General features: G+C 58.3%; 4 protein-coding genes across 5 annotated transcripts; 3 read left to right on the top strand and 1 right to left on the bottom strand.

Annotated features, from left to right (window-relative positions):
* The first annotated feature begins 2117 nt into the window (after window positions 1-2117).
* On the top strand, window positions 2118-4486 carry CLDN7 (claudin 7). Of its 2 annotated transcripts, none has more exons than XM_044248954.1 (5): window positions 2118-2135; window positions 2660-2913; window positions 3655-3819; window positions 3907-3991; window positions 4088-4486. In XM_044248954.1, exons 2-5 carry the CDS (start codon window positions 2691-2693, stop codon window positions 4248-4250), a joined length of 636 nt encoding a protein of 211 aa, XP_044104889.1. In that variant the 5' UTR covers window positions 2118-2135; window positions 2660-2690; the 3' UTR covers window positions 4251-4486. The 2 variants fall into 2 exon arrangements, with proteins under 2 accessions (XP_044104889.1, XP_044104888.1); XM_044248953.1 differs by lacking the exon at window positions 2118-2135 and adding an exon at window positions 2164-2525.
* A 275-nt stretch (window positions 4487-4761) lies between these two features.
* Window positions 4762-11021, bottom strand: ELP5 (elongator acetyltransferase complex subunit 5). The gene is given in 9 exon segments (XM_044248952.1): window positions 4762-5121; window positions 5726-5826; window positions 5920-6015; window positions 6697-6878; window positions 8225-8445; window positions 10385-10465; window positions 10562-10622; window positions 10778-10828; window positions 10831-11021. Coding segments are annotated over 9 exon segments (945 nt in total). The 5' UTR covers window positions 10868-11021; the 3' UTR covers window positions 4762-5006.
* Window positions 11022-11699: 678 nt separating this feature from the next.
* CTDNEP1 (CTD nuclear envelope phosphatase 1) lies at window positions 11700-17222 on the top strand. Its single transcript, XM_044248951.1, has 8 exons — window positions 11700-12158; window positions 14704-14770; window positions 14858-14976; window positions 15193-15264; window positions 15584-15700; window positions 15875-15986; window positions 16393-16477; window positions 16782-17222. The coding sequence occupies exons 1-8, from the start codon at window positions 12057-12059 to the stop codon at window positions 16840-16842; spliced, it is 735 nt and encodes a 244-aa protein (XP_044104886.1). The 5' UTR covers window positions 11700-12056; the 3' UTR covers window positions 16843-17222.
* Window positions 17223-18594: 1372 nt separating this feature from the next.
* LOC122906688 (GABA type A receptor-associated protein) lies at window positions 18595-20628 on the top strand. Its single transcript, XM_044248950.1, has 4 exons — window positions 18595-18756; window positions 19337-19415; window positions 19556-19674; window positions 20133-20628. Exons 1-4 carry the CDS (start codon window positions 18667-18669, stop codon window positions 20211-20213), a joined length of 369 nt encoding a protein of 122 aa, XP_044104885.1. The 5' UTR covers window positions 18595-18666; the 3' UTR covers window positions 20214-20628.
* Window positions 20629-21488: the final 860 nt, after the last annotated feature.

Genomic DNA, 21488 nt, shown 5'->3' with positions numbered 1-21488 from the left:
AGAGGGAGGCTCGTGGAAGTGCACGCAGGACAGCATCCAGACACAGGGAACAGAGTGTGTGAAGGGTACTTGGTGGGAAGGGAAGTCATACACGTCAGGAGCAGAGAGAAGGCCAGGGTGGCAGAGGCACAGAGATTTTATTTATCGGAGACACAGAGAGAGTGAGAGAGCACAAGCAGGGGGAGCGACAGGCGGGGGGGGGGGGAAGCAGGCCCCCCGCTGGCAGAGAGCCAATGCGGGGCTTGATCCCAGGACCCTGAGCCACCCAGGCGCCCCAGATTTTAAGGATTTTAAACGGAAAATGACAAGACCTAAGTTTGAAACAAACAAACCAATGTTCGCTTCCGGAGAATGGGTGTTAGGACAAGCAGGGAAGCAAGCAGGAATGTGGTTGTGGAGGCAGCTGCGGTGTGCAGGCAGGGGCGGAGACGGTGAGCCGGCCTGGGGGGGGGGCAGCTGCGAGCTTGGGGATGAGCTGGGTATAGTGCGGGGACGAGAAGCATGAAATTCTGGAGCCGGACAGCACCTTCAAACAACAACAACAGGGGCGCCTGGGTGGCTCAGTGGGTTAAAGCCTCTGCCTTCAGCTCAGGTCATGATCCCAGAGTCCTGGAATAGAGCCCCACATCGGGCTCTCTACTCGGCAGGGAGCCTGCTTCCCTTCCTCTCTCTCTGCCTGCCTCTCTGCCTACTTGTGATCTCTGTCAAATAAATAAATAAAAATCTTTAAAAAAAAAGCTTTAAATAAAAAAAATAAAAATAAAAAAACAACAAAAAACACAACTCACCATTAATCAAAAAACAGAAAACTAAAAACAAATGACAGATAATTCATTAAAGTCCGCATTAGAAGAGCAGGGTAATTCGCATAGTGCCGTGTCCCTTTAATATTTTTACTGCAGAAAAGGAGAGCCTTATCAAGAAATAGTTGAGAGGGGGAAGAAAAACGGGAAATGGGAGAGAGCTGAGGGCAAAAGGAGAGAGAAAGGAAGAAGAAGATGGGAAGGTGTGAGTCAGAGAGTGAAGGAGCAGTAGCTCAGGAGGGCTCTGGGCGAGGGGACAGGGATGTGGCGCCGCTGGGCTCCTGGGCAGAGAAGGGACTGAAAGGCAGACTCAGAGGGAGGGTGAGTGAATGGAGACACTTAGAAGAGATGCCCGCAGGGAGGCCAGGACAAGTCTGGGGAGAGTGAACAGAAGCCCGAAGGACATGTGGGAGTCTGAAGGCTGAGGCCAAGGCCACGGGGGAGCTGGACTTTAGGGAGCCCAGTGTGCAGAGTCAGGTCCAGGCTCAGAAGGAAGGAAAGGGAAACCGTGTGGCTAGAAGGACAGGGAAGCGAGAAAGTGGAGGACAGATCTAGAAAGATTCCAAGGGCGGGGAATGGCGGGTGTGGCCAAGCATCTGACCCAGGCCTTACCCCGCTCCCCACCCTCTGCTGACTTCTGGCCTCAGTGTTTTTGTTGCTTTGCTAGGAAGGAGGCTGGGGAGTGCAGATATAGTGATGGCGGGAGGTGGAGCCCAAGGGGCCCGGGCATTGCATTATGTCAGGGATAGGGATTGGAATGGAGAGCCAAGATGGGGTGCTGGGGCACGGTGCCTGGAAGCCAGGTGTCAGTTGGAGGGGAAGGGACTGGGGCGGCAGGGTGGTGGCTCTGGGAATAGAGAATCCAGGGAGGCAGCCGAAGCTCGATGCTCGGGAGTTCTGAGGGTTCGGACCTGGGTTCCGAAAGCTGGGGACGGTTAGGGTAGCGACCTAGAGAAAGGGAAAGGGGAAAAAAAAAAAAAAAAGAGCAGAGGGTGGGGGAGAGAGTAGGGCGGGACAAAGAGCGCCTGGAGTAGAAACCAAGAGTCCCTGCGGGTGAGGGGGGTGGGCAGGCGGAGACCAGGGCCCCGGGGCATCCCCCCAGCTCTGCAGTATCCCAGGCGCGCCTGCTGGGGAGAGGTAAGGAGGCGTCCTGGTGCCCGAGGGAAGTCCAATCCCGAGGGGCTGACTCCGAGCTCGGAACTCCGGAGAAGCCTCCACCTCCCCCCGACCGGCAGTCCCAGCCCGGCAAGAGAAGGGGCGTGACCCTGGCGCTCAGGTTTCTTCCTCTTCACCTGGGCCAGGAGAAGGGGGGGGCCAGAACTTCCGGCTCAGGTGAGTGTCCCTTCGGTGACGTCAGGTCACTCTCGGCTGCCCCTGTGGTCCGGCCCGCCCAGCGCTCCCGGTATCTGCGGGGGCGCGCCCCTGACGCCCTACAAATACTCAGGTGCGCCGCACCTGTCCGCCCGCACCTGCCCGCTCTCGGCTGAGCGACTTCTCCCTCGCACGGCAGCCTTGGGCCGACAGCGCAGGGTACTTTGGGGACCGCCGGCCCCTGGGACGCGCGCATACTGCCCCTCCGCCATTTGTTTGGGTAGGGTCTACGAGAGCGCCGGGGCGGGGGGCGAACCGCCTGGCCCTCGCGGATCGCTTTTTCGACCTCTAGTCCTCGGGCGGAACCTGTTCCTTGAGCTCGAAGACCCTCGCCCGCCGGAAGAAGGATAGGTTTGTGTTTTCTTCGGGTGACAAAAAGATTTGGAATCACCGGACCCAAACCCTTCTCTTTGGGTGACTCGAGACTCCACCGCAAGTGGTCTTTTTGTGGGGCCGACCCCCAGGCTTTGTCTGTTCTACCGCAGGGTCGCCCGCCCCGTATTTCTGAGGGCAGAGATGGCCAATTCGGGCCTGCAGCTGCTGGGCTTCGCCATGGCCCTGCTGGGCTGGGTGGCCCTGGTGGCGTGCACCGCCATCCCTCAGTGGCAGATGAGCTCGTACGCGGGCGACAATATCATCACGGCCCAGGCCATGTACAAGGGGCTGTGGATGGAGTGCATCACGCAGAGCACCGGCCTCATGAGCTGCAAATCGTACGACTCGGTGCTCGCCTTGTCCGGTAAGGCCGCGGGGCGGATGGGGCGGACGCGCCCGGGGCCGTGGGCGCGGGGCTGGGAGAGGGAAGGGGCGCCAGGCCCCACCGCCCGACGCCCGGGGTTGCCGGGGAGCGGGCTGGAAGGAAGAAGCGGAAGCGGCCGCGGGCACGGGTTTCAGCGGCTGCAAGTCCGCCTGCGCCCCCGCCGGCCGGGCCCCCTCCCTCCCCAGCGGACACCCCCCCCCACGGCGGCCGGCGGCCCAACCCCCCTCCAGCTCTCCTCCCGCGCCGGCCGGCGCAGGTGGTGGCCTCCGTCTCCCGCCCTTTTCTCCCGGACAAAAGGCGGCGCGCGGCGGAGGGCGCGGGGTCCGACAGACGTGGGCCGCTGCCTGTGGCCTGTAATCTTATCGGCGGATTAGCCGAAGCCACAAACCCGGTGGCCACGATAGCGGGGTCAGCGCTGGGCCGCGGGCCGGACCGTTCCGCCGCGGGGGTGCTCGGCTCGCTGACTCCGCGGGCCTCCGCTAGCTTCCGCTGGCCTCGTCCCCCCTCCCCCCAACCCCGGGCGGTTTCGTCGAAACCCTTGAGCCCCGGGCGCGTCCCAGGGCCGGGAGAGGGCGGGGCGGGGCGGGAAGGCCGCGGAGCCGCGAGGGGCGGGACCCACCTGCTCCGTCCAGGGCTCCGGCGCCTAAGGGGCCGCGGCCCGCGGAGGCCGCAGCCGCCCGCACGTGCAGCAATGAGGGCGTCCTTCCCCCTTCCCCGCAGCGGCCCTGCAGGCCACCCGAGCCCTGATGGTGGTATCCTTGGTGCTGGGCTTCCTGGCCATGTTCGTGGCCACCATGGGCATGAAGTGCACCAACTGCGGGGGAGATGACAAAGTGAAGAAGGCCCGGATAGCCATGACCGGAGGGATCATTTTCATCGTGGCAGGTGAGCTCGGCCCCTGCATCCGGGATCGAGGGTGTGCAAGGCGCTGGTTTGGGGTCTGCTAAAACATCTGAACCATCCTCTTTCCAGGTCTTGCTGCCCTGGTAGCGTGTTCCTGGTACGGCCACCAGATTGTCACCGACTTTTATAACCCACTGGTTCCCATGAATCTTAAGTAAGTATGGGAGCCCTGCCTCCTAAGGGGACGCCAGGCCTGGGCTCCCCGGTCAGGAAAGGCGGGCTTTCTGATCCCAGCCCCCTCTCTCCGTAGGTACGAGTTTGGTCCTGCCATCTTCATTGGTTGGGCAGGGTCTGCTCTGATCATCCTGGGAGGTGCCCTCCTCTCCTGCTCCTGTCCTGGGAGTGAGGGCAAAACTGGGTACCGTGCACCCCACTCCTACCCTAAGCCTAACTCTGCCAAGGAGTACGTGTGAGCTGGGACCATCCCTGCCCCAACTGGGCAGCCTCTGGTATGCCCAGGTACCGGAAATAACCTGGGGCAGATCTCAGCTCATGGGCAGGGTGCAGAGCTGAAGCCTCGTTAGGCCAGCCCAGCACACTGTGTACATACAGTTCCCTTCAGGGTGGGGGCAAGGGGAGGGGGGAGGAGACAAAGGGCGGGATGTTGGGTGTGCTTTTTGTACAGTAATAAAAAAGTATGTTTTGGAAAGTAGACTTCTTTTTTTCCACTTAAAGGCCTCTGCTTTCTTCCAGCCCAAATCCTTGCACGGAACCCGGAACCTTTAAATGTACCTGCTTTGGCTTGAAATAGACCCCATATTGAGCACCAGTGGTGTGCACGGCTCTCCCTGTGCCACCATTCCTTGTCATTCGGGCCCCAACACCGTTAAACCCTGAAAGACTCAGGTGCTTGCTTTCCCTCCGCTCTTCTGTTCCTCAGTCCCGTCTCCTCCCAACTCTTGCTTAAATAACTACCCAAGTTCCTTTCAATAGAAAAATATTTTATTAGGCAGGGAGGGAAGGGGTTCCCATTCTCTTCACCTTCCCCGACTGCCCCTATCCCACCTTTTGTCTTGAGAGGAAGCTACTCTTGACTCAGAGGTCACAGGGCAGGGCCTCTGCCGACTAGGGGAACAAAGGTGGGGACAGGGACAGGGCAAGGCCAATGCAAACAATGGGAGGATGGTTACGGGTCCAAGGTCTTTCTCTTTCTTCCAGTTCCAGGCCAGTCAGACATCCAGATCATCATCTGGGTCTTCCTGGTCCAGGTCGTCGTATGCATCTGGCTCATAGAAGATGCGGCCGGTGGCCTGCCTGGGCCCAGGGCGCAGCAGAGCCTGCTGTCTGAGGAAGGAGAAGGGGAGAATGGGGGCTGGTGAGGGAGGGGATGGAGTTCATGTCTGCACATTCCCTTTCTGGTGACAAACCCCCTCTTCTTTGTCCCTCCATAGCTCCCTGGTCCAAGTCTCCTTCTCTGACCTCCCTGTTTGGTTGGTGCCGGAGCGCCACCTGGACTGGGACAGACATTCTTCGACTGCTCTCCTAATGACGCCTTCCGTTCTCAGAGCTTGAGGGCAAGGATCCTGGCTGGCTTGCTTCACCCACCCACACAGCAGGCAGAGAACAGGCGCAGAGTGAGGCCGTTATTAACCTGCCTGCCACACCCATCCAGCTTCCTGTCCTCCCAACACTGTTGCCTGGAAACTTCCCCAGGGTCTGGTCTGGGCTGGTCAGTGACCCAAGGCTCTCCTGGAGAGAAGAGACACACAAAGGCTTTCTTCCCTGGTTGGGAGGAAGAGTGGATAGAGAACCACTCCCCAGACTCGTCTCGGAAGGTGGACTTCAGCCCCTATAAAGTCTGGGAGGTTAACCGATAACCTGCTGGCCCTCCCATCCCATCCCTGGCCAGGTTCTACCCAAGAACAGGGCGCCCAGCTCCTAGCCTTACTTTTCAGAGCTGAACTGGAAGGGCAACGTCAGGCTGTCTTTGGCTGCTCGCTCGCTCTCGGACAGGTGCAGGTTGAAGGTCATGTGAGCTGTGGGGTCCACCTGGAGGTCCAGAGGATGCTTCCGCTGCTCATGGCTGGAATCCCTGACCCCACCCCAGCATTCCCTCGTTCTGGCCCCAGCACCCTTAGATACCGGGGGTGTGTGAGGCTCTGGGTGGGGCTGGGACTCTAGTGGGGGTCCCCCCTGAAGGTCCAGGCTTAAGTCAGGCAGGATGGAGAACCACTGGGTCTGCGGAAAAGACAGAGTAGGAACAGAAAGGTGTTTTCCATCTTACGGAGCAGAGCAGGGAAAGGAACTCAGACGGAACAGCATCTGTGTAACGAGGGGCCCGCAGCTCCTGCTTGTGCCTCCTTAGCCCTCCTTCAGACTTCTCCCATCGGGACTCGTGCCTTCTCCCCCAGGGACCACTCCCAGGCTTTTGTCCTTTGCCATTTCTTTTTCTTTTTTTTTTTTAGATTTTTTAATTTATTTGACAAACGGAGATCACAAGTAGACAGAGGCAGGCAGAGAGAAGGAAGCAGGCTCCCTGCTGAGCAGAGAGCCCGATATGATGTGGGGCTCAATCCCAGAACCCTGGAATCATGACCTGAGCCAAAGGCAGAGGCTTTAATCCACTGAGCCACCCAGCCGCCCCCTGTCCTTTGCCATTTCTTAGGTGACAGTTTCCCCTGGTTAAGCTCATGGGATTAGAGTCAGGCCATCTTGAGTTCAAATCCTGGCTCTACCATGTCCTCTCTGGAACTGTGGGGAACCTTCCCCAAGCCACTCAACGGGGAGAATAAAACCACCTCACGGGGCAGCCGTGAAGATTCAATGAAGGAAACGATGACACACCGTGAAGTGCCCCTCACATCAGCCCTTCCTTCTGTGTGACCCTGACCTCCCGTGTTTCCCTGGGGTTCTCCTGACCTGACGGGTTGGGTGCTGTTGGGGCCTCCGAGAGAGGATGTGGGCCGAAGCCTGGCCCATGGTCCCACTCAGGATCACTTCAGCCTGGGCCAGGCTGCTCAGGGCTCCCAGCGGGCCTGGGCCATGTAGCTCTTCATGCAGCAGGCAGAGCACTCGCACGGGCTCTGCTGGGGAGCCGCCACCTGGAAGGACAAGGAGGGAGGGGCGTGAAGGGCAGGAGGGAACATTCAGGATGGAGGCATAGGATGGAAACGCATGGGAGGTGAGGCCCCATCCCGCACGGCTCTGCCAGGGCTGACCTCCCTTGGCTGGAGGCCCTGGGAGGCTGGCTCCCTCCCTTGCGGCCCTGGAGACTCCTGCCCTCACCTTGTTACTGCGAATCTGAACACGGCCCACTCGGACTTCAGTCCTCAGGAGCTCCTTGCCTGGGAGCTCCTCGGGATGGGGTCAGCCCCTTCCTTACCTGCTCTCTGCCTACCGCCCAGCTTCAGTCTCTTACACACTGAACTCCTTGCAGGTCTGGGAACTTTACGCTGTGATCCCAGTCAACGCCTTTGGTTCCTTCCCTTTCTTTCTCCCTTTCTGGGCACACTGACAAAGTGTTGGGCACTGCGCCATATATTGTCACATTTCAGTCCCTACGGAGGCCAGCATTTTTAGGCTGAACCATATGAAACTGCTATTACCTGACATCTGTGCGTATCTGACCTACCCACACCGACTCCTAATGGTTCACCCTAATACCACCTGTTCACCCTCCCTCCTGCCTTTTTTTTTTTTTTTAAATATTTTTAAGATTTTAGTTATTTGACAGAAAGAAACCACAAGTGAGCAGAGAGGCAGGCAGAGACAGACAGGGGGAAACAGGCTCCCTGCTGAACAGAGAGCCCAATGCGGGGCTCGACCCCAGGACCCTGAGATCATGACCCAAGCTGAAGGCAGAGGCTTTAGCCCACTGAGCACGCACTCCACCCCCTGCCCACTTCTAGAGCGAACTGAAAACCTGGGAGATTAGACACCTTAACACAAGGCTGGGCGTCTGACTCCAGAGAGCCCACTGGAGAACCCACAGTATACTTCAGGACTACTCCCAGGGCCCCTGGTCTGCCCCAGTTCGCCTGCTCTTTCAGGCAGCTCTTTCCTGAAGGCACTCTGTGCCTGTTCCTTTATCATCACGGCTGTTATCAGACTATCAAAATTGCTTATTTACCTGTCTGTATCCTCTATGGGACTTTGAACAAATATCTGACTATAGCTAGTCCTTACATTTCCATCATCTAGAACTGTACCCGCCACATTGCGTAATTCTTATCTGTTGCGCGAATGAATGAAATAGGTAAGAAAGAGCTTGGAAAAGAAATAGTAAAGTGACTGGTAAGTGGTATTACGGTAAAGTCGGGAAGGAAGACAGACAACAAACTGATGTTATAAGGCCCAACTGGAGATCTCTCATATGTTTTTCCTTAGGCTGGAAAGGGGCTTGCTCCTTGGCAAGGGGAGGTATATTAGAAGAATGAAGGAGTCTCACCAGGGCAGGAGTGCTGCTGGCTGAGGGCACAGAGGGCCTGGCAGAGTGCGGGACAGGGAAGGTGCAGCAGCAGCCAGCTCAGGGAATCGAGAGCGATGGTGACGGGACCAGGATCTGTCCTCCTGCACATGGCTTGCAAGGCTCCCAGGGGACCCCCCGGAAGGGCCTCCCCAGACTGAGACCAGTTGAGAGGGTCTCTGAAGACGTCATGGTAAATCAGCCTGCAAAGGGAAACCAGAACACAACGTAACACTTAACACTGCCCCCTCCCCTCAATCTTGAACTTCACCCTGTGATCTTTGGGGCTTTACTATTCTGACTTAATATCCTAAATATCAGTGAAAAGGATACCAAGAAATACAACATAGCGTTTGAAAGCACAGCCTTTGGTGTCAGAAAGCCCTGAGCTCTAAGCTTGGCTTTACTATGGACCCAAGGTCACCTGACTCATAAATTACTTAAGCTAAGGCCCAGTTTCTTCAACTGGGGAACCGGGATACCAACTGCTTGATCTTTAGAATAACGCTTGACACACAGCAAATACTTGGTAAATGTCAGCTATCGTCATCATCAAATATTTCTTAAGTGTCGTTCCCTGGAAGAACAGAGAAAAGAAGACAGGACCTGTGGTTCCTGCTAGCAGAACAGCTTCGAGAAGTTTGAGAAGTAAGTGACATGGCACCACCTGCCAATAAAACAATAATGGCAAGTGCAGGCAGGGGAGCGCGGCATGGCTTATAAGTCCTGGGGCAGGATTCATGGTGGCCAAACTTGTTTTGGACCCCTCCTTTCTATGTTTTGCTTCTCTTATCAACGCCTTAACATAACCCGTCACAATCTCTGATACAAACTTAGCGCCGAAGAGACAGGCGTGATCCCACTGAGCTATCCAGACCAGAGAGGAGTCTTTTCAACCAGGCACCCAGGTGGGTTCAGGAGCCTCCTGACCTCCTCCCCCACGGCAGTCTGTAAGTCCTGGAAATTCTACCTGCTAGAGTCCTTTCACGTTTGTCCTAAACTATCCTTACTGCCACCATCTTAAGCAGCAGACCCCTGTCACCTCCTAACACCACTCCCTGGGATTCATTAGGGCAGGCACCACTCCTGTCTCATTCTCTAAGCCTACTGCTGCACCCCTTTCATAACCGGAGCTCAGCACATTTGTGCCTGAGCGCACCTGGAAAAATGCCAGCAGCTCGCCCTCCCAGGTCTGTCTTCAGGCTGCCCCTTTCTAACCTCCTTCTCCACTCCGGACGCTTCTCCCAAATTCCGAAATGACTCTTGCCACTTTTAGGATTACGTCTAAACCCCCCTTCCCGCTCCGTAAGACCTTGTGCTGTGAGGTGCCTTTTTTTTTTTTTTTAAGATTTTATTTATTTATTTGACAGAGAGAGATCACAAGTAGGCAGAGAGGCAGGCAGAGAGAGAGGAAGGCAAGCAGACTCCCTGGTGAGAGAGAGCCCGATGTGGGGCTCGATCCCAGGACGCTGAGATCATGACCTGAGCCGAAGGCAGCGGCTTAACCCACTGAGCCACCCGGGCGCCCCTATGAGGTGCTTTTTTATCTGTCTCCACACAAGCAGCTCTCCCACCTCCCACAAACAGCACGCTTTCACCCACGTGCCCAAGTGTGCACAGGCTCGTCCCTCTGCCTCCAGGACAAATTGCTCAGTAGCTTGCAGCTAGGGTTGGCACAACTCTGGTATCCACATCTGAATAAAGCACCATGAGATTGTGAGTGACAAAAAAGCAGAATGTTTATCTTTTCTTTTTTTTTTTTTTTAAACATTTTATTTGTAAGCAGCCTCTACACCCGACGTGGTGCGGGAACTCACAACCCTGAGGTCCACAGTAGCAGGCTCTGCCCACTGAGCCAGCCAGGTGCCCCAGAATGTATTTACTCTTATCCCCTGACGCAAAGTCAGGGGTGCCTTATCATCCTCTAATCGCGCTCTATTCCTCTCCACTTCTCCGGTCTATGCTCTGGATTCTTTAGATACTCACACTGCTCGTCCCTTACGAATCTGTGCCTCCAGAAAGACCCACATCCGTTCACTCAATGCGCATCTGAGCGGCCGCCAAAACATACCGGGTTCTGCGCTTGCTGCCCGCGGACTCCCCAGGAGACCCCAACACGGAATGCGCCCGCTCCAAACGTACCGGCTGTTGACACTGGCGTCAAAACCTTCACGGAACTCGTCCTCGCTCACTTCGCAGCCCAGGATGTGGACCCGCTCCCCACTGAGGCAAAGATGGAGCGTGTCACCGAGTCGGGCCCGGGCCTTCCCCTCCGCCCCCCGCCCCGGGGACCCCGGGGACAAGCTGGGCGACACTCACCACAGTGCAGACTTCTTGATCAGCGCCTTCAAGAGACTGCGCCCCTCCCACTCCACGGAGTCTGGGGAGAGCGGGGGACGATAAACAGCGTGAGAAGCGGAGGTTTCCGTCCTCACGAGCCCCTGGAGGCCACCCCTCGCCTGGGACACATGGCTCTTCCTTTCCGTTTCCGCCCCGGGAGCCAGGCTCGGAAGCCCCTGCGCCTCTGGCCCTCACCCCGCAGCAGCACCAGCCCGGCCTGAGCCACGACCGACTCCATCTCCAATCCGCGCCGGTCCCTCCTCCGGCGCCCTCTGATGGCGTCATTGCCCGCTGACCCGCCCCCTCAGGGCAAAGGGGCGGGACACCATGAATGCTCCCACCGCCGACACCCGCCCTCGTCTGGAATGAGGCTATTATGTTCAACACCCCGGCGGGTCCCCTCACGCGGAGGGGCCCCTCCCGAGACCCGGAGCACAGACATTTCACATTTTTTTGCACGACTAGGGCCGGAAGAGCCGTTGGGGCAGTTGTCCGTGGGCGGGGAAGGAGGCCGCACGAGCCGGTCCGACGGCCCAACCTCTCCCGCGAGGGACGTCACTCTGCCCCGCCCACGCCGCTCCAGGCGGGGCCTGTTCGGTTCCAGGCCCCGCCCCGCCCCGCCGCCGCCTTCCGCGCTTGCGCGGTACTGCGGCCTCGCGGGGCGCTCACTCTGCTTTCCTCACCCGCCCCCTTAGACCGAGGAGGGGGAACTTTAGTCCCGGTGAAGCGAATACACGTCACCACCGGAAGCAGTGTCAGAGGGGAAGAGGAGGGGGGAAGAAAGGAGGAGGGAGCCCGTAGGGCGGTAAAATGGCGCCTGTCAGAGTGGGAAATCCAGCTGCAGAGGCTGCAGCCCCGCTCCCCAGCGGCTAAGGCACCCCCGACATCGGGGAGGGGGAGGCCGCTCCGGCCTAGCCGTCCGCGCCCTTCGGCTCCCCCTCCCCCTCCTTCCCCGCTCCTTCGCTCAGCGGCCCGTTCGCCGCCGCCGCGGCCCTCCGCGCGCCGCGGCCCCCGCCCGCCCTTTCCCGCGGGCAGCCCCCTAGCGCGCCTGCGCAGCGGGCCACCCTCCGCTTCCCCCTTCCCCTCCCCCTCCCTTCTCCCTCCCTCCCATCTCCCCGGCCCCCTCCCCCACTGCCCCCTCCCCCAATTCTCCATCCCCTTCCCTCCCGGTCTCGGAGGACCCCGTCCTAGCCTGACCCGTCTGGGCCCGCAACCTCCGCGAAGCCGTCGGTGCCACTCCCCGCCCATGTGGGCCCCCGCGGGCTGCCCACGCCTGTCCCCCAGCTCCCGGTTCCGCTGGGCTTTCCCCTCGCTGGGGGTGGCTTTCTGAGCCGCCCGCTCCGCGCCCCTCTCTGCAGCCTTTCCTGCCACTCGGGGCCCCCGTTCCCCCTCCCGGCGGCGGGGGGCTGCCCCCGGGGGGCTGGCGGAGCTGGGCCGCGGGGGCCCCGGGGCCGGCGGTGCCGGGGTCATCGGAATGATGCGGACGCAGTGTCTGCTGGGGCTGCGCACGTTCGTGGCCTTCGCCGCCAAGCTCTGGAGCTTCTTCATTTACCTTTTGCGGAGGCAGATCCGCACGGTGAGCTGCGGTGGGCGCTGGTGGTGGTGGGAATCTCTGTCAGCGGTGCTCACGGGTTTTCGCAAAGTGTCGGGCCTCTGTTTGGGCTTCGGAACGGAGTCCTGGGGGCGGCTCTTCCCGTTAGAGACCTGGGGCACCCTTCGCTGGGCCTGGGGCGGAATGGGGAGGGGGGAGACCCTTGTAGTAGAACGGAGATGGGGGTGCTCGTCGGGGCAGGATTTGGCAACTCTTGGGGGCCAGGGTGGTGGGTGGGGCGCCGTTTAGGAAACCGGAGTTGTTGTTAGAGGAACCGAAAGGAGGGAACACCTGTTTGATGGCACCAGCCCTGCCGACGTGGGCTTGTGGAAGACCCTCCGTGCGTTAGGTCTCCTGCCAGGGAAGAGCCCGGGTTATGTGTCAAGGGTAGGGGTGGGTGGGAGAGCGTGTGTGACCAACAAGGCGGGGAACTCGGGGGAAACCTGGGGTGTGAGGAGAAACCGCTGCGGGATGCATTAAGGGGACTCCTTCAGAAAGGCCCTGGAAACTCGTCAAGACCCTGGGACCAAGAGAGATGTTTTCACGTCGGGCTTGAGGGAAGGGACCCTGTGAAAGTTCGGGTGTCTCTCTGGGAAGACGGGTGCCTGTCAGTGGTGGACGTGCACCGGAGGGCACGCTTGCCTCCCCGGGAGACCCCAGCATGGTGAGGGACACTGTGGGCATTGAAGTACCCCAGTATCTCTAGGTCTCCTCCCTCTGAGCTTTTCCCCAAGGTCAAAGCTCCAGCCACTATCATGTAGTGAATGTGCTGCTGTGTTCTCCTCGCCACTGGGGAGAGTTCTCTGAAAGGAGTCTGGGGAGCGTTCAGTACGCCAGGGGCAGAAGTTCTCTGCTCTGTCCTCTTTGGCGTCCCTCAATAAAACTTGGCAGAATAAAAGCAGCTAGGGCCTGCTTCGGCCAGACAATTTCCAGAGAGCCCTGGGTGGTGGCGGTGGCGGTGGCAGTGGCGGTTGACTTACTGACTTGGAGTGGGCCTGGCCTCAAATTCAGTGTCTCCTCTACCACTTCCTGATTGAGGGTGAGGATTGTTTCTGGGTGGTCATAGTTGTAGGCAGGGCTGTTTCCCTGAAACCCCTTAGCAGCCAAGAAGAACTTGGGGTCGGAAATGCTGCGATGTGTATGGGGCTAGCTTCTGGGGTTTTCTTCTTGTGTTAACTGCTATGCTGTCTGGCCTTGCTCTGAGCCCACCCCCTTCCCTCCAAATTTCTGTTCTGGGTGCTCATCCAGATGCTAGTTAGTTGCAAAATTGCTCTCCTCTGGGCAGAGCCGACCCCACAGCCTTTTGTCTTCCCTTCCAATCTGGTGTCTCCCCCCACCCCACCCCCTTTCTGGCAGATGCTCAGAGCATTCCCTTCATGCCCAGCATGTGCAACCCGAGATAGCAGGGCAGGACACCCGAGCTGTCGCGGCCCCCATCCCGGCCCTCATCCCGGCCCAGGGAGAAAAGAAGGGCAGATGCCTTGGCATTAGGGGGAGAGGGCCCTGTGGTTTGCAAGGGGATTGCCTCGTTCAGTTGAGGCTGGGGCCTGGGGATGGACAGCAAAGCATCTGTTTGTGCTGAGCAGAGGAGAGCAGAGGAGGGGATGGCCAGGCTTGCGTGAGGGAGATCTGGGTGCTGGAAATAGGAGCCTCTAGAGGAGGCCTGGAGAAGCTGGAAGGTTGAGGTGGTGACGTCCTTGTCCCTTCCTCACCTCCCTCACAGCCCTTACTTAACCCTGGCCTTCCCAACACCCCATCCGTCCTGCTGGCAGATGGGGCTTTGCAGTGCTGTGCGCCCTGCCCTGGGTACCGGAATAAGGAGGCAGGTCAGAGGCCTGAGGTTCTGTGCCACTTGTGACTTGGCTGGTAGAGACAGAAGCGGACAGGTGGCTGGTTAAAATAGGCCTGGTGGCTGTCAGCCAGGGGAACTTAGCTGACCTGACAACCCCTGGATTCCCTCATCCTGCCTTCCCCTTAGGTACCCAAGGACCTCCTCCCCTGACTCTTCCTCTCGGCCCAGGAAGGAATCTGCCGCTCTCGGGTCCCAAAGGGAGGTGATGGGAGTCGTGACAAAGGAGCCTTGGGGTGGATGTGCGAACGGCCATGCATTGCTCTGTTGTGGCACAGCACGACAGTGTCCTGGCCAAGAGAGTGGGGGCTGGGGTCCGACGGCATGGGTGCCATCCTCGTACCACCACCACATTGACCCTGATACCAACCGGCCGTCCTGTGACAGAGTTCTCGGAGGACAGGCGTGACGGAGATGACATGCATGCTCTCGCCAAGTTTCTACTCTAATGGGGGGCGCGGGGGACAGACGCCAAATAAGATACGTGGTCCCGACTAAGCCTTGGGCTCTTCCGTGTTTAAATAGAGATGATGATGTTGTTGGTCTTGTGTTACTCCCACGAGGGTTTGGAGGGTTCAGTGAAATAGCCCTCATTGACTTCCACGATGCCTAGCACACAGCAAGTGTTCCTTGGCATAATCTCCTTGACAAGGGTTCCATCCCCTCCTTCGCTATTTTTAGGTCATTCAGTATCAGACTGTTCGATATGATATCCTCCCCTTATCTCCTGTGTCCCGGAATCGGCTAGGTGAGTACGCTGGCTGGGAAGACCCCTGTAAGGTGCGGTAGGGTTCAAGGTGTGGGCTGGAGGTTGACCCCTTGCGTTGTGGTTCAGGTCAGGTCAAGAGGAAGATCCTGGTGTTGGATCTGGATGAGACGCTTATCCACTCCCATCACGATGGCGTGCTGAGACCCACTGTCCGGCCTGGAACGCCTCCTGACTTCATCCTCAAGGTGTGTGTGGGATGGGAAGCGATGGGATGGTCCTGTCTGTTGCTCCGCTCCGACCCAGACTTCCTTTCCCAGTCCCAGAGCGTCTGGTCCCTGCAGCCGTCCTCCGGCACCAGTGGCACCCTGAAGGAGGGGAGTGGGCAGTGAGAGGGTGCGAGTGTCCTTTCAGCCTGTGCTCTGGTGCTCAGGACACCCCCACCCTTCCCTGTTGCTCCACAGGTGGTCATAGACAAACATCCCGTCCGGTTTTTTGTACATAAGAGGCCCCATGTGGACTTTTTCTTAGAAGTGGTGAGTTCGCAGAAACTAAGGGGAGCTCTGTGAGGAAGGAATGGTTTTAGCGCTCTGGGGATTCAGATGGCTCACAGGAAGTAGGGGCCGAGGAGAAAGAGGTGCAGGCGGTTTCGGAGAGGGGAGGTTGTGGGACAGTGAGAGCTTGGATGGCTTCTGGGAGTTTGGGTTTGCGTGCTGTACGGATGTCATTCTGCCCAAGACTCAGAGTGTGGGGGCCTTCAGAATTTAGAGAGGCCCGCGGTACTGGGCTGGAGTGCTAGTGAAAGAGAACTAAGTGTCTAGAACCAACACCTCCCTCTCCCCCGCTCAATTTCAGGTGAGTCAGTGGTACGAGCTGGTGGTGTTCACGGCCAGCATGGAGATCTATGGCTCTGCGGTGGCTGACAAACTAGACAACAGCAGGAGCATTCTCAAGCGCAGATACTACAGACAGGTAAGGCATGGCCCCGCACGCAGGGCTCTGTCCTGGAGTGGGACCCTCTGGGGGGCCGGGGAGGCCACCAACTCCCTTGGTGGGAGTTGGCCACCCCAGGTGTCGTGGGGACCAGGCCACGGTCACGGGGGAGATGGAGTCTCCCCTTGATGCCCAGCTCGCCCTACCTTACAGCACTGTACTTTGGAACTGGGCAGCTACATCAAGGACCTCTCTGTGGTCCACAGCGACCTCTCCAGCATCGTGATCCTGGATAACTCCCCAGGGGCTTACAGGAGCCACCCAGGTACGGGACAGGGCAGCGGGGCTGGCAGGACTGGGAAGTGGTTCTGAGTAGGGATTCGGAAAGCCTGGAGCTAGGATTCCTGGTTTACTGTGGGTCAGGATGCAAGGTGTTTCCCTTGCTCCTGAGAGGGTGCCCGTCCCCCACATGTCCATTTCATAGATCGGGCTGTTCCCCCCACATTTGCTTCCCTAACACAGTGGTCTAGAAGCCTTATGCTCCCATGAGATACGGTGATTAAAAGTTGATTTTTCTTTTGGAGGCTGAATGAGGAAGGTTTTACTTAGGTTGCTGGGTTTGGGTGGGTCAGGAGAGGAACATGTTTTAAGGGAACGATCCCCACCCCAGCTAGAAAAATCAGCCTGTCTCTTGAACTTTGTTTATTCTCACGTGCATCCATCCGCCCTAGACAATGCCATCCCCATCAAATCGTGGTTCAGTGACCCCAGCGACACCGCCCTTCTCAACTTGCTTCCCATGCTGGATGCGCTCAGGTAAGGGAAGTCAGACACTTAGATCTCTGAGGAAAGGAGGTGGGGGAATCCCAAGAGGGAATAAAAATGTGTCCTGTTTGACTCATTTACCTCTTTTCCCTTAAGAACTTAGCATTTGAACCCAGGCCTCCTTACAGTAAAGCTCATCGGTTTTAGCCAGTGGGTTTTTGGGCAAACTGGACCTCAGTTTCATGTGAAAATGGTGATCATTTCCGGCCCCCATCTCCCATGAGGCCGCCTGACACCAGTGTTGTGAGGGTATCCACTCTGAGGGCGCTGCCAACTCAAGTTATTGTTGTCCCAGGTTCACCGCGGATGTTCGTTCTGTGCTGAGCCGAAACCTTCACCAACACAGGCTCTGGTGACAGCTGCTCCCCCTCCACCTGAGTCGGGGTGGGGGGGAAGGGAGGGTGAGCCCTCGGGATGCCGTCTGCCGGCCCTGTCCAGTGGTGAGGACTGTGTGGGCAGGGTCTGCCATTCCCGCCCCTCTCTGCCCTGGGAGCCCTGCACTCCGCATGGAGTCTGGATGGACAAGTGGGCCAGACTCTGAAGCAGCCTCACTCTAACTTCGCGTTCGCACTCCCTGGAAACCCCAGACTGGGACATAAGCGGAGGCCTAGGAGAGCCGATGTCTGGTGGAGAGACAGGACTGGCCAGAATGACAGACATTTGGTAACCTCGAGGCTCAAAGAAAAGCCAAGCCAGCTTTGTTGTGATTTGATTTTTTAAAAACTCTTGTACAAAACTGATCTAATTCTTCACTCCAAGGGCTGGGCTGTGGGTGGGAAACTGGGATTTTTGGGCCACTGGATTTTCCCCCAACGTGTCCCCCCCACCTTTTCCCTCTATTTTCCCTTCTTCCTAGATTCCCTCAGACCTGTAACCAGCTTTCTCTCTCTCTTTTTCTTTCCTCTCTTTTAAACCATGCATTATAACTTTGGAAACCGAAGCTGCCCTAGGTCCTTCTCTCCGGGTTGGGAAATGAAGGGAGGAGGAGCCTTTGTTCACATCCACCCTGTCCCCTGGGGGTGGGGGGGAAGAAAGACTGCAGCAGGGACGAGGTTGGGGGAGAAGTGCTGTTGGCTTTGGGGGAAGGAGTAGGGAACCTTGACCTCAGGCCGTCTGGCAGGAAGGGACTTGTCCTGCTGGGGAGTGAAAGGACAGCTCTCCGTTCCGAGGGAACTTGAGGGGCGGGGCAGGAGGACACAGCGGTACGAAGGGAGGAGAAAATTGGATCAGAAACCGGAGAGGCGGGACGCCGGGGAACCGACGTGGACAGGGCCGGTGGCTGGCGGCCGCTGCCCGCAGGCGGCGGGCGCCCCAGCCCTCGGCCCGCGCCGGCCTCTCGCCGGCTCCGCCCCCTTCACCTCCCCGTCTCGGCGCCCCTCCCTCCCGCGGCCGGGTCTACTTCCCGCGGCCGCCACGTGACGCTCCGCCCTTCTCCGAGATCACATGAGTTTTCGCCGGCCTGGACTTGGCAGTGTTCCTCCGCGCCGACGTAGTCCCTGCCTTTCCGACCTCCTCTCGGCCCCTACTGCCACTTCTCCTTGGAACCTAAGCGTTGTGTGCGCTTCCCCGGACAGGTGTTTTGTTTCTGCCCTCCTTTTCTTCCGGAGACCCAGCTCCCCGGTTTGGGCACTACTTTGTTTTGGTGTCAGCAGCCGCCTTCGGCGTACCAGCGCGTTTCGTGAATAGCTAGCCTCATAATTACCTCTGTCTCATCTCCTCCCCTCATCTCGTTTCCTAAAAGAACTTCGGGAGAACCAAGCCTCCGGTTATATTAGCAGCTCCTAACCCTTTGGGTCTCTAGCTCAGTGGGGGAAGGTCGGAGTGTGGGTTTTCAGTTATTTTCGAGCATAGCACAAGCCAACCACCTTCGCTACGTCGCTTGCGTAGCCCACAAATTGGTTCCAAAGCGACTACGCAGGCGGCGTGAAGGGGGCCGTCCGTAGGCGGTGCTACGCCGGCGGCGTCCGGGCTACTGCGCTAGTGGCGTAACCTAGCAGGCGGGGCGGCCCCTCACGGTCGGGGGCGGGGTTGGTGAATAGGGAAGTGGCGTAAGTCCCGGGATCGCTCCGCTGAGTTCGCCCGCGCGTCGCCGCCGTCGCCGCCGCCCCCCGTCCCGGCCCCCCCCCCGGGTTCCCGCAGCCCAGCCCGGCCCAGCCCGGTCCAGCCCGGTTCCCGGGAGGATGAAGTTCGTGTATAAAGAGGAGCATCCGTTCGAGAAACGCCGCTCTGAGGGCGAGAAGATCCGAAAGAAATACCCGGACCGGGTTCCGGTGAGGACCGTAGCCAGGGCCGAGGGCGCGGGGCGCTGGCTCTGACGCCACAGCCCGAGGCTGGGGTCCGGCCGCGCAGCGCGGGCATCGGGCTTCCGGGCGGTAGCTGGGTTGGGAGCGGGCCCGAAGCTCCTGTGGCTGTGACCCGAGGTTGAACGGAGTGGGGCAGCAGACGAGCTGAGGGTGAGGGGACGTGGCTGGCAGGGAGAGACGCGGGGAGCGGTGTGGTAGGCTGCAGGGAGGTTGACAGCCTGAGCTGCACATGGCCCCCCCCCCCCCCCCCCAGCTAGCTGGGTTCTTGGGGTGGACGCTGTAGTCCGCCCAGACGAGTCATCCCTGCCTGGTTAAGAGAGTTGTTTATTAGGACGCCCTGCTGGGCGATCCTGGATGTTTAGGTGAGTCCGACGCAGTGGGGTCACGATCTCGACTCGAGGAGCGAGGCTGCTCCGCGTGGTCCGAGACAAAGAGAGACGAGTCGGGTGGGCTTGGGTGCTCGGAATTTTGTAACTTGAGTTCCTGACAGGTGTAACTGTGCAGCTGTCTCCCCAGTGTTTCCTAATTTTCATCTTGTCTTTATCAGGTGATAGTAGAAAAGGCTCCCAAAGCTCGGATAGGAGACCTGGACAAAAAGAAATACCTGGTGCCTTCTGATCTCACAGGTGCGGTCCTGCCCGGAGGTCCGGGTTTGCTTTCCTGCGGGTGGGAGTGCAGTCTCTGCGGGAAGAGGCTCCACACGGTGACTGTTGTTTGAGGCCATTTGGGACCTCTGGGACTTTGTCATACCTTCTCTCTTTGGCAGTTGGTCAGTTCTACTTCTTGATCCGGAAGCGAATTCATCTCCGAGCTGAGGATGCCTTGTTTTTCTTTGTCAACAATGTCATTCCACCCACCAGTGCCACAATGGGTCAGCTATACCAGGTATGTTGGCGGGACGGGTCGAGACTTTGGAGAGGCACGGGAAGAGCTTGAGGGGAAAAGAGTTTCAGGTCAGCAGTTCTTAGAGGAGCACCTTGTTTAGCTCTCAGTTTTATCTTTACCTTCAAGATTTTGGGGGTAGTTCCGGGTTGAAGGTTTGGACAAGTGCAGTAGGAGTAGAGAGGAGGGAGGAAACAGTGAGCCCTAGCTGTGGTTCTGACCCTCCCTCTTCTCCAGCCCCCCTCCCCCAGGGCATCAGAGAACAGTTGAGATCTTTTTGCCCAGGACTGCTGCTAGGGCTAATAGGCTTGGCTGCTCAGTCCTGGAGCAAGTGAGGGAGTGGGCCAGAGCCCGAGGGTTTGGGGGCTCTTCAGAGGAAGGGGCTTGCAAAGAATGGGTCTGGGCAGTGTGTGGTTCAAGTAGCTACAGCCCAGTACCAGCCTTTTCTGCCTCTGCCCCAGGAGCACCACGAAGAAGACTTCTTTCTGTACATCGCCTACAGTGATGAAAGTGTCTACGGTCTGCGAAGCTGCTGCCCCTGAGGTGGGGGGGTCTCATTCTACAAAGAGGTGGCCCCCCTTCCCTGACCTACTCCTCCCCTGGGCTCAACCACCACCTCCCTTCTTCAGGACCTGCACTTCCTAATGTTTGAGGCTCTCCTCCAGCCCTTCTTAGCCGGAGGGCTCTGGGGGAGGTGGCCTCTTGGACCTTTCCTCTCTCCTCTTTCTCTTACCAGCTTTCCCACTCTGCTTTAGACTTCTCAGTTGTCAATCTCTGTCACCCCCACCAGTGATTGTTTTGGTTTCTGTTCCCTTTCTAACTGCCCAAGGGGCTTAGAACCCCAACATTCCCTTCCTTTCACTACCTTCTTTTTTGGGGGTAGATGGAAGGGACTGAAATTGTGGGGGGAAGGTAGGAGGCACATCAATAAAGAGGAAACCACCAAGCTGAACTGGATTTTGCTTTGTGTTGCTTCCTGCACCCTTTTCCTTTTTTAGTTGTCCTTTGGTGGGGAAAGTGGAGGTTGGAGGGAGAGTAATTTGGTTTACTCTGTTGATGTTGAGTTTTTCTTTGAGGGGGGGAAAAGGCATTTTTGTTGCGATGGAATACTCCGAGTGTCGTTTCGTCAAAGTTAAAGATTTATAGACGTGTCTGATGGGTCCCCATGTGAAAAAATACATGGTTTGGTTTTTTTTACCTTGGGTTCCTGGGGAGAAAGTTTGAAAGTACCTGCTTCAGAGAAATGCATCCAAGTTTGTTACAGCCCTTGGATTAAGGAAGAGGTTATCGTGCGTGGGAACTGGTCAGAGGACTCTGTCCTCGGTTGCATCTCACTTGACCAGACTTCGCGCGGGTGGGTGGAACTCGAGGGAGGGAGAAGACGGGGAGGAGGGAGCCATTATCATCCGGAGAACTTCATCCCCCAGCAACCACTTTTTCTCGTCTGGCCGGAAGTGGGGCGGTCCCCGGGGGAGGGGGGAGCCGCAGAATGAGGCAGTATGGTGGCCGAGAGTTCTAATCCCTTCTTTTCCTTCTTTCTTAGTCCCGCCCAGCCTACATTTCCCAGGAGCCTGCGCGCGCTCTTCCGCTCTACCCCCTGCTCCCAATCTCCCCGCCACTCCCCGGGGGAGGGGAGCGGTTTAGTGCGCCTGCGCCCTTCCTCGGCTTGCTGGGAACTGAAGTTCCGGAGGCCTATGAGGTCCCCTTTCCGCGGTCGCCGGACGGACTACAAGCCCCTTGATGCATTGCGCGCCAGCGCCCGCGAAGGGAGGGGGAAGAGAGGAGGAGGGAGGGAGGAGGGAGGAGAGGAGGAGGAG

The sequence above is a fragment of the Neovison vison genome, chromosome 5 (genome assembly GCF_020171115.1).
Source record: "Neovison vison isolate M4711 chromosome 5, ASM_NN_V1, whole genome shotgun sequence".
Taxonomy (NCBI): domain Eukaryota; kingdom Metazoa; phylum Chordata; class Mammalia; order Carnivora; family Mustelidae; genus Neogale; species Neogale vison.
Note: the sequence above shows the minus strand (reverse complement) of the source record. Positions and strands in the feature narration are given on the sequence as shown.

What these genes read in the sequence shown, in the direction of transcription:
- CLDN7 (XM_044248954.1), top strand. Translation starts at nt 2,691, where the DNA reads ATGGCCAATTCGGGCCTGCAGCTGCTGGGCTTCGCCATGGCCCTGCTG. An exon ending in CTCGGTGCTCGCCTTGTCCG is followed by an intron (nt 2,914 to 3,654) that starts GTAAGGCCGCGG and finishes CCTTCCCCGCAG; the next exon opens with CGGCCCTGCAGGCCACCCGA. An exon ending in CTGGTTCCCATGAATCTTAA is followed by an intron (nt 3,992 to 4,087) that starts GTAAGTATGGGA and finishes CTCTCTCCGTAG; the next exon opens with GTACGAGTTTGGTCCTGCCA.
- CTDNEP1 (XM_044248951.1), top strand. Translation starts at nt 12,057, where the DNA reads ATGATGCGGACGCAGTGTCTGCTGGGGCTGCGCACGTTCGTGGCCTTC. An exon ending in AGCGCAGATACTACAGACAG is followed by an intron (nt 15,701 to 15,874) that starts GTAAGGCATGGC and finishes CCTACCTTACAG; the next exon opens with CACTGTACTTTGGAACTGGG. An exon ending in CCCATGCTGGATGCGCTCAG is followed by an intron (nt 16,478 to 16,781) that starts GTAAGGGAAGTC and finishes TTGTTGTCCCAG; the next exon opens with GTTCACCGCGGATGTTCGTT.
- LOC122906688 (XM_044248950.1), top strand. Translation starts at nt 18,667, where the DNA reads ATGAAGTTCGTGTATAAAGAGGAGCATCCGTTCGAGAAACGCCGCTCT. An exon ending in GGTGCCTTCTGATCTCACAG is followed by an intron (nt 19,416 to 19,555) that starts GTGCGGTCCTGC and finishes TCTCTTTGGCAG; the next exon opens with TTGGTCAGTTCTACTTCTTG. An exon ending in CAATGGGTCAGCTATACCAG is followed by an intron (nt 19,675 to 20,132) that starts GTATGTTGGCGG and finishes CCTCTGCCCCAG; the next exon opens with GAGCACCACGAAGAAGACTT.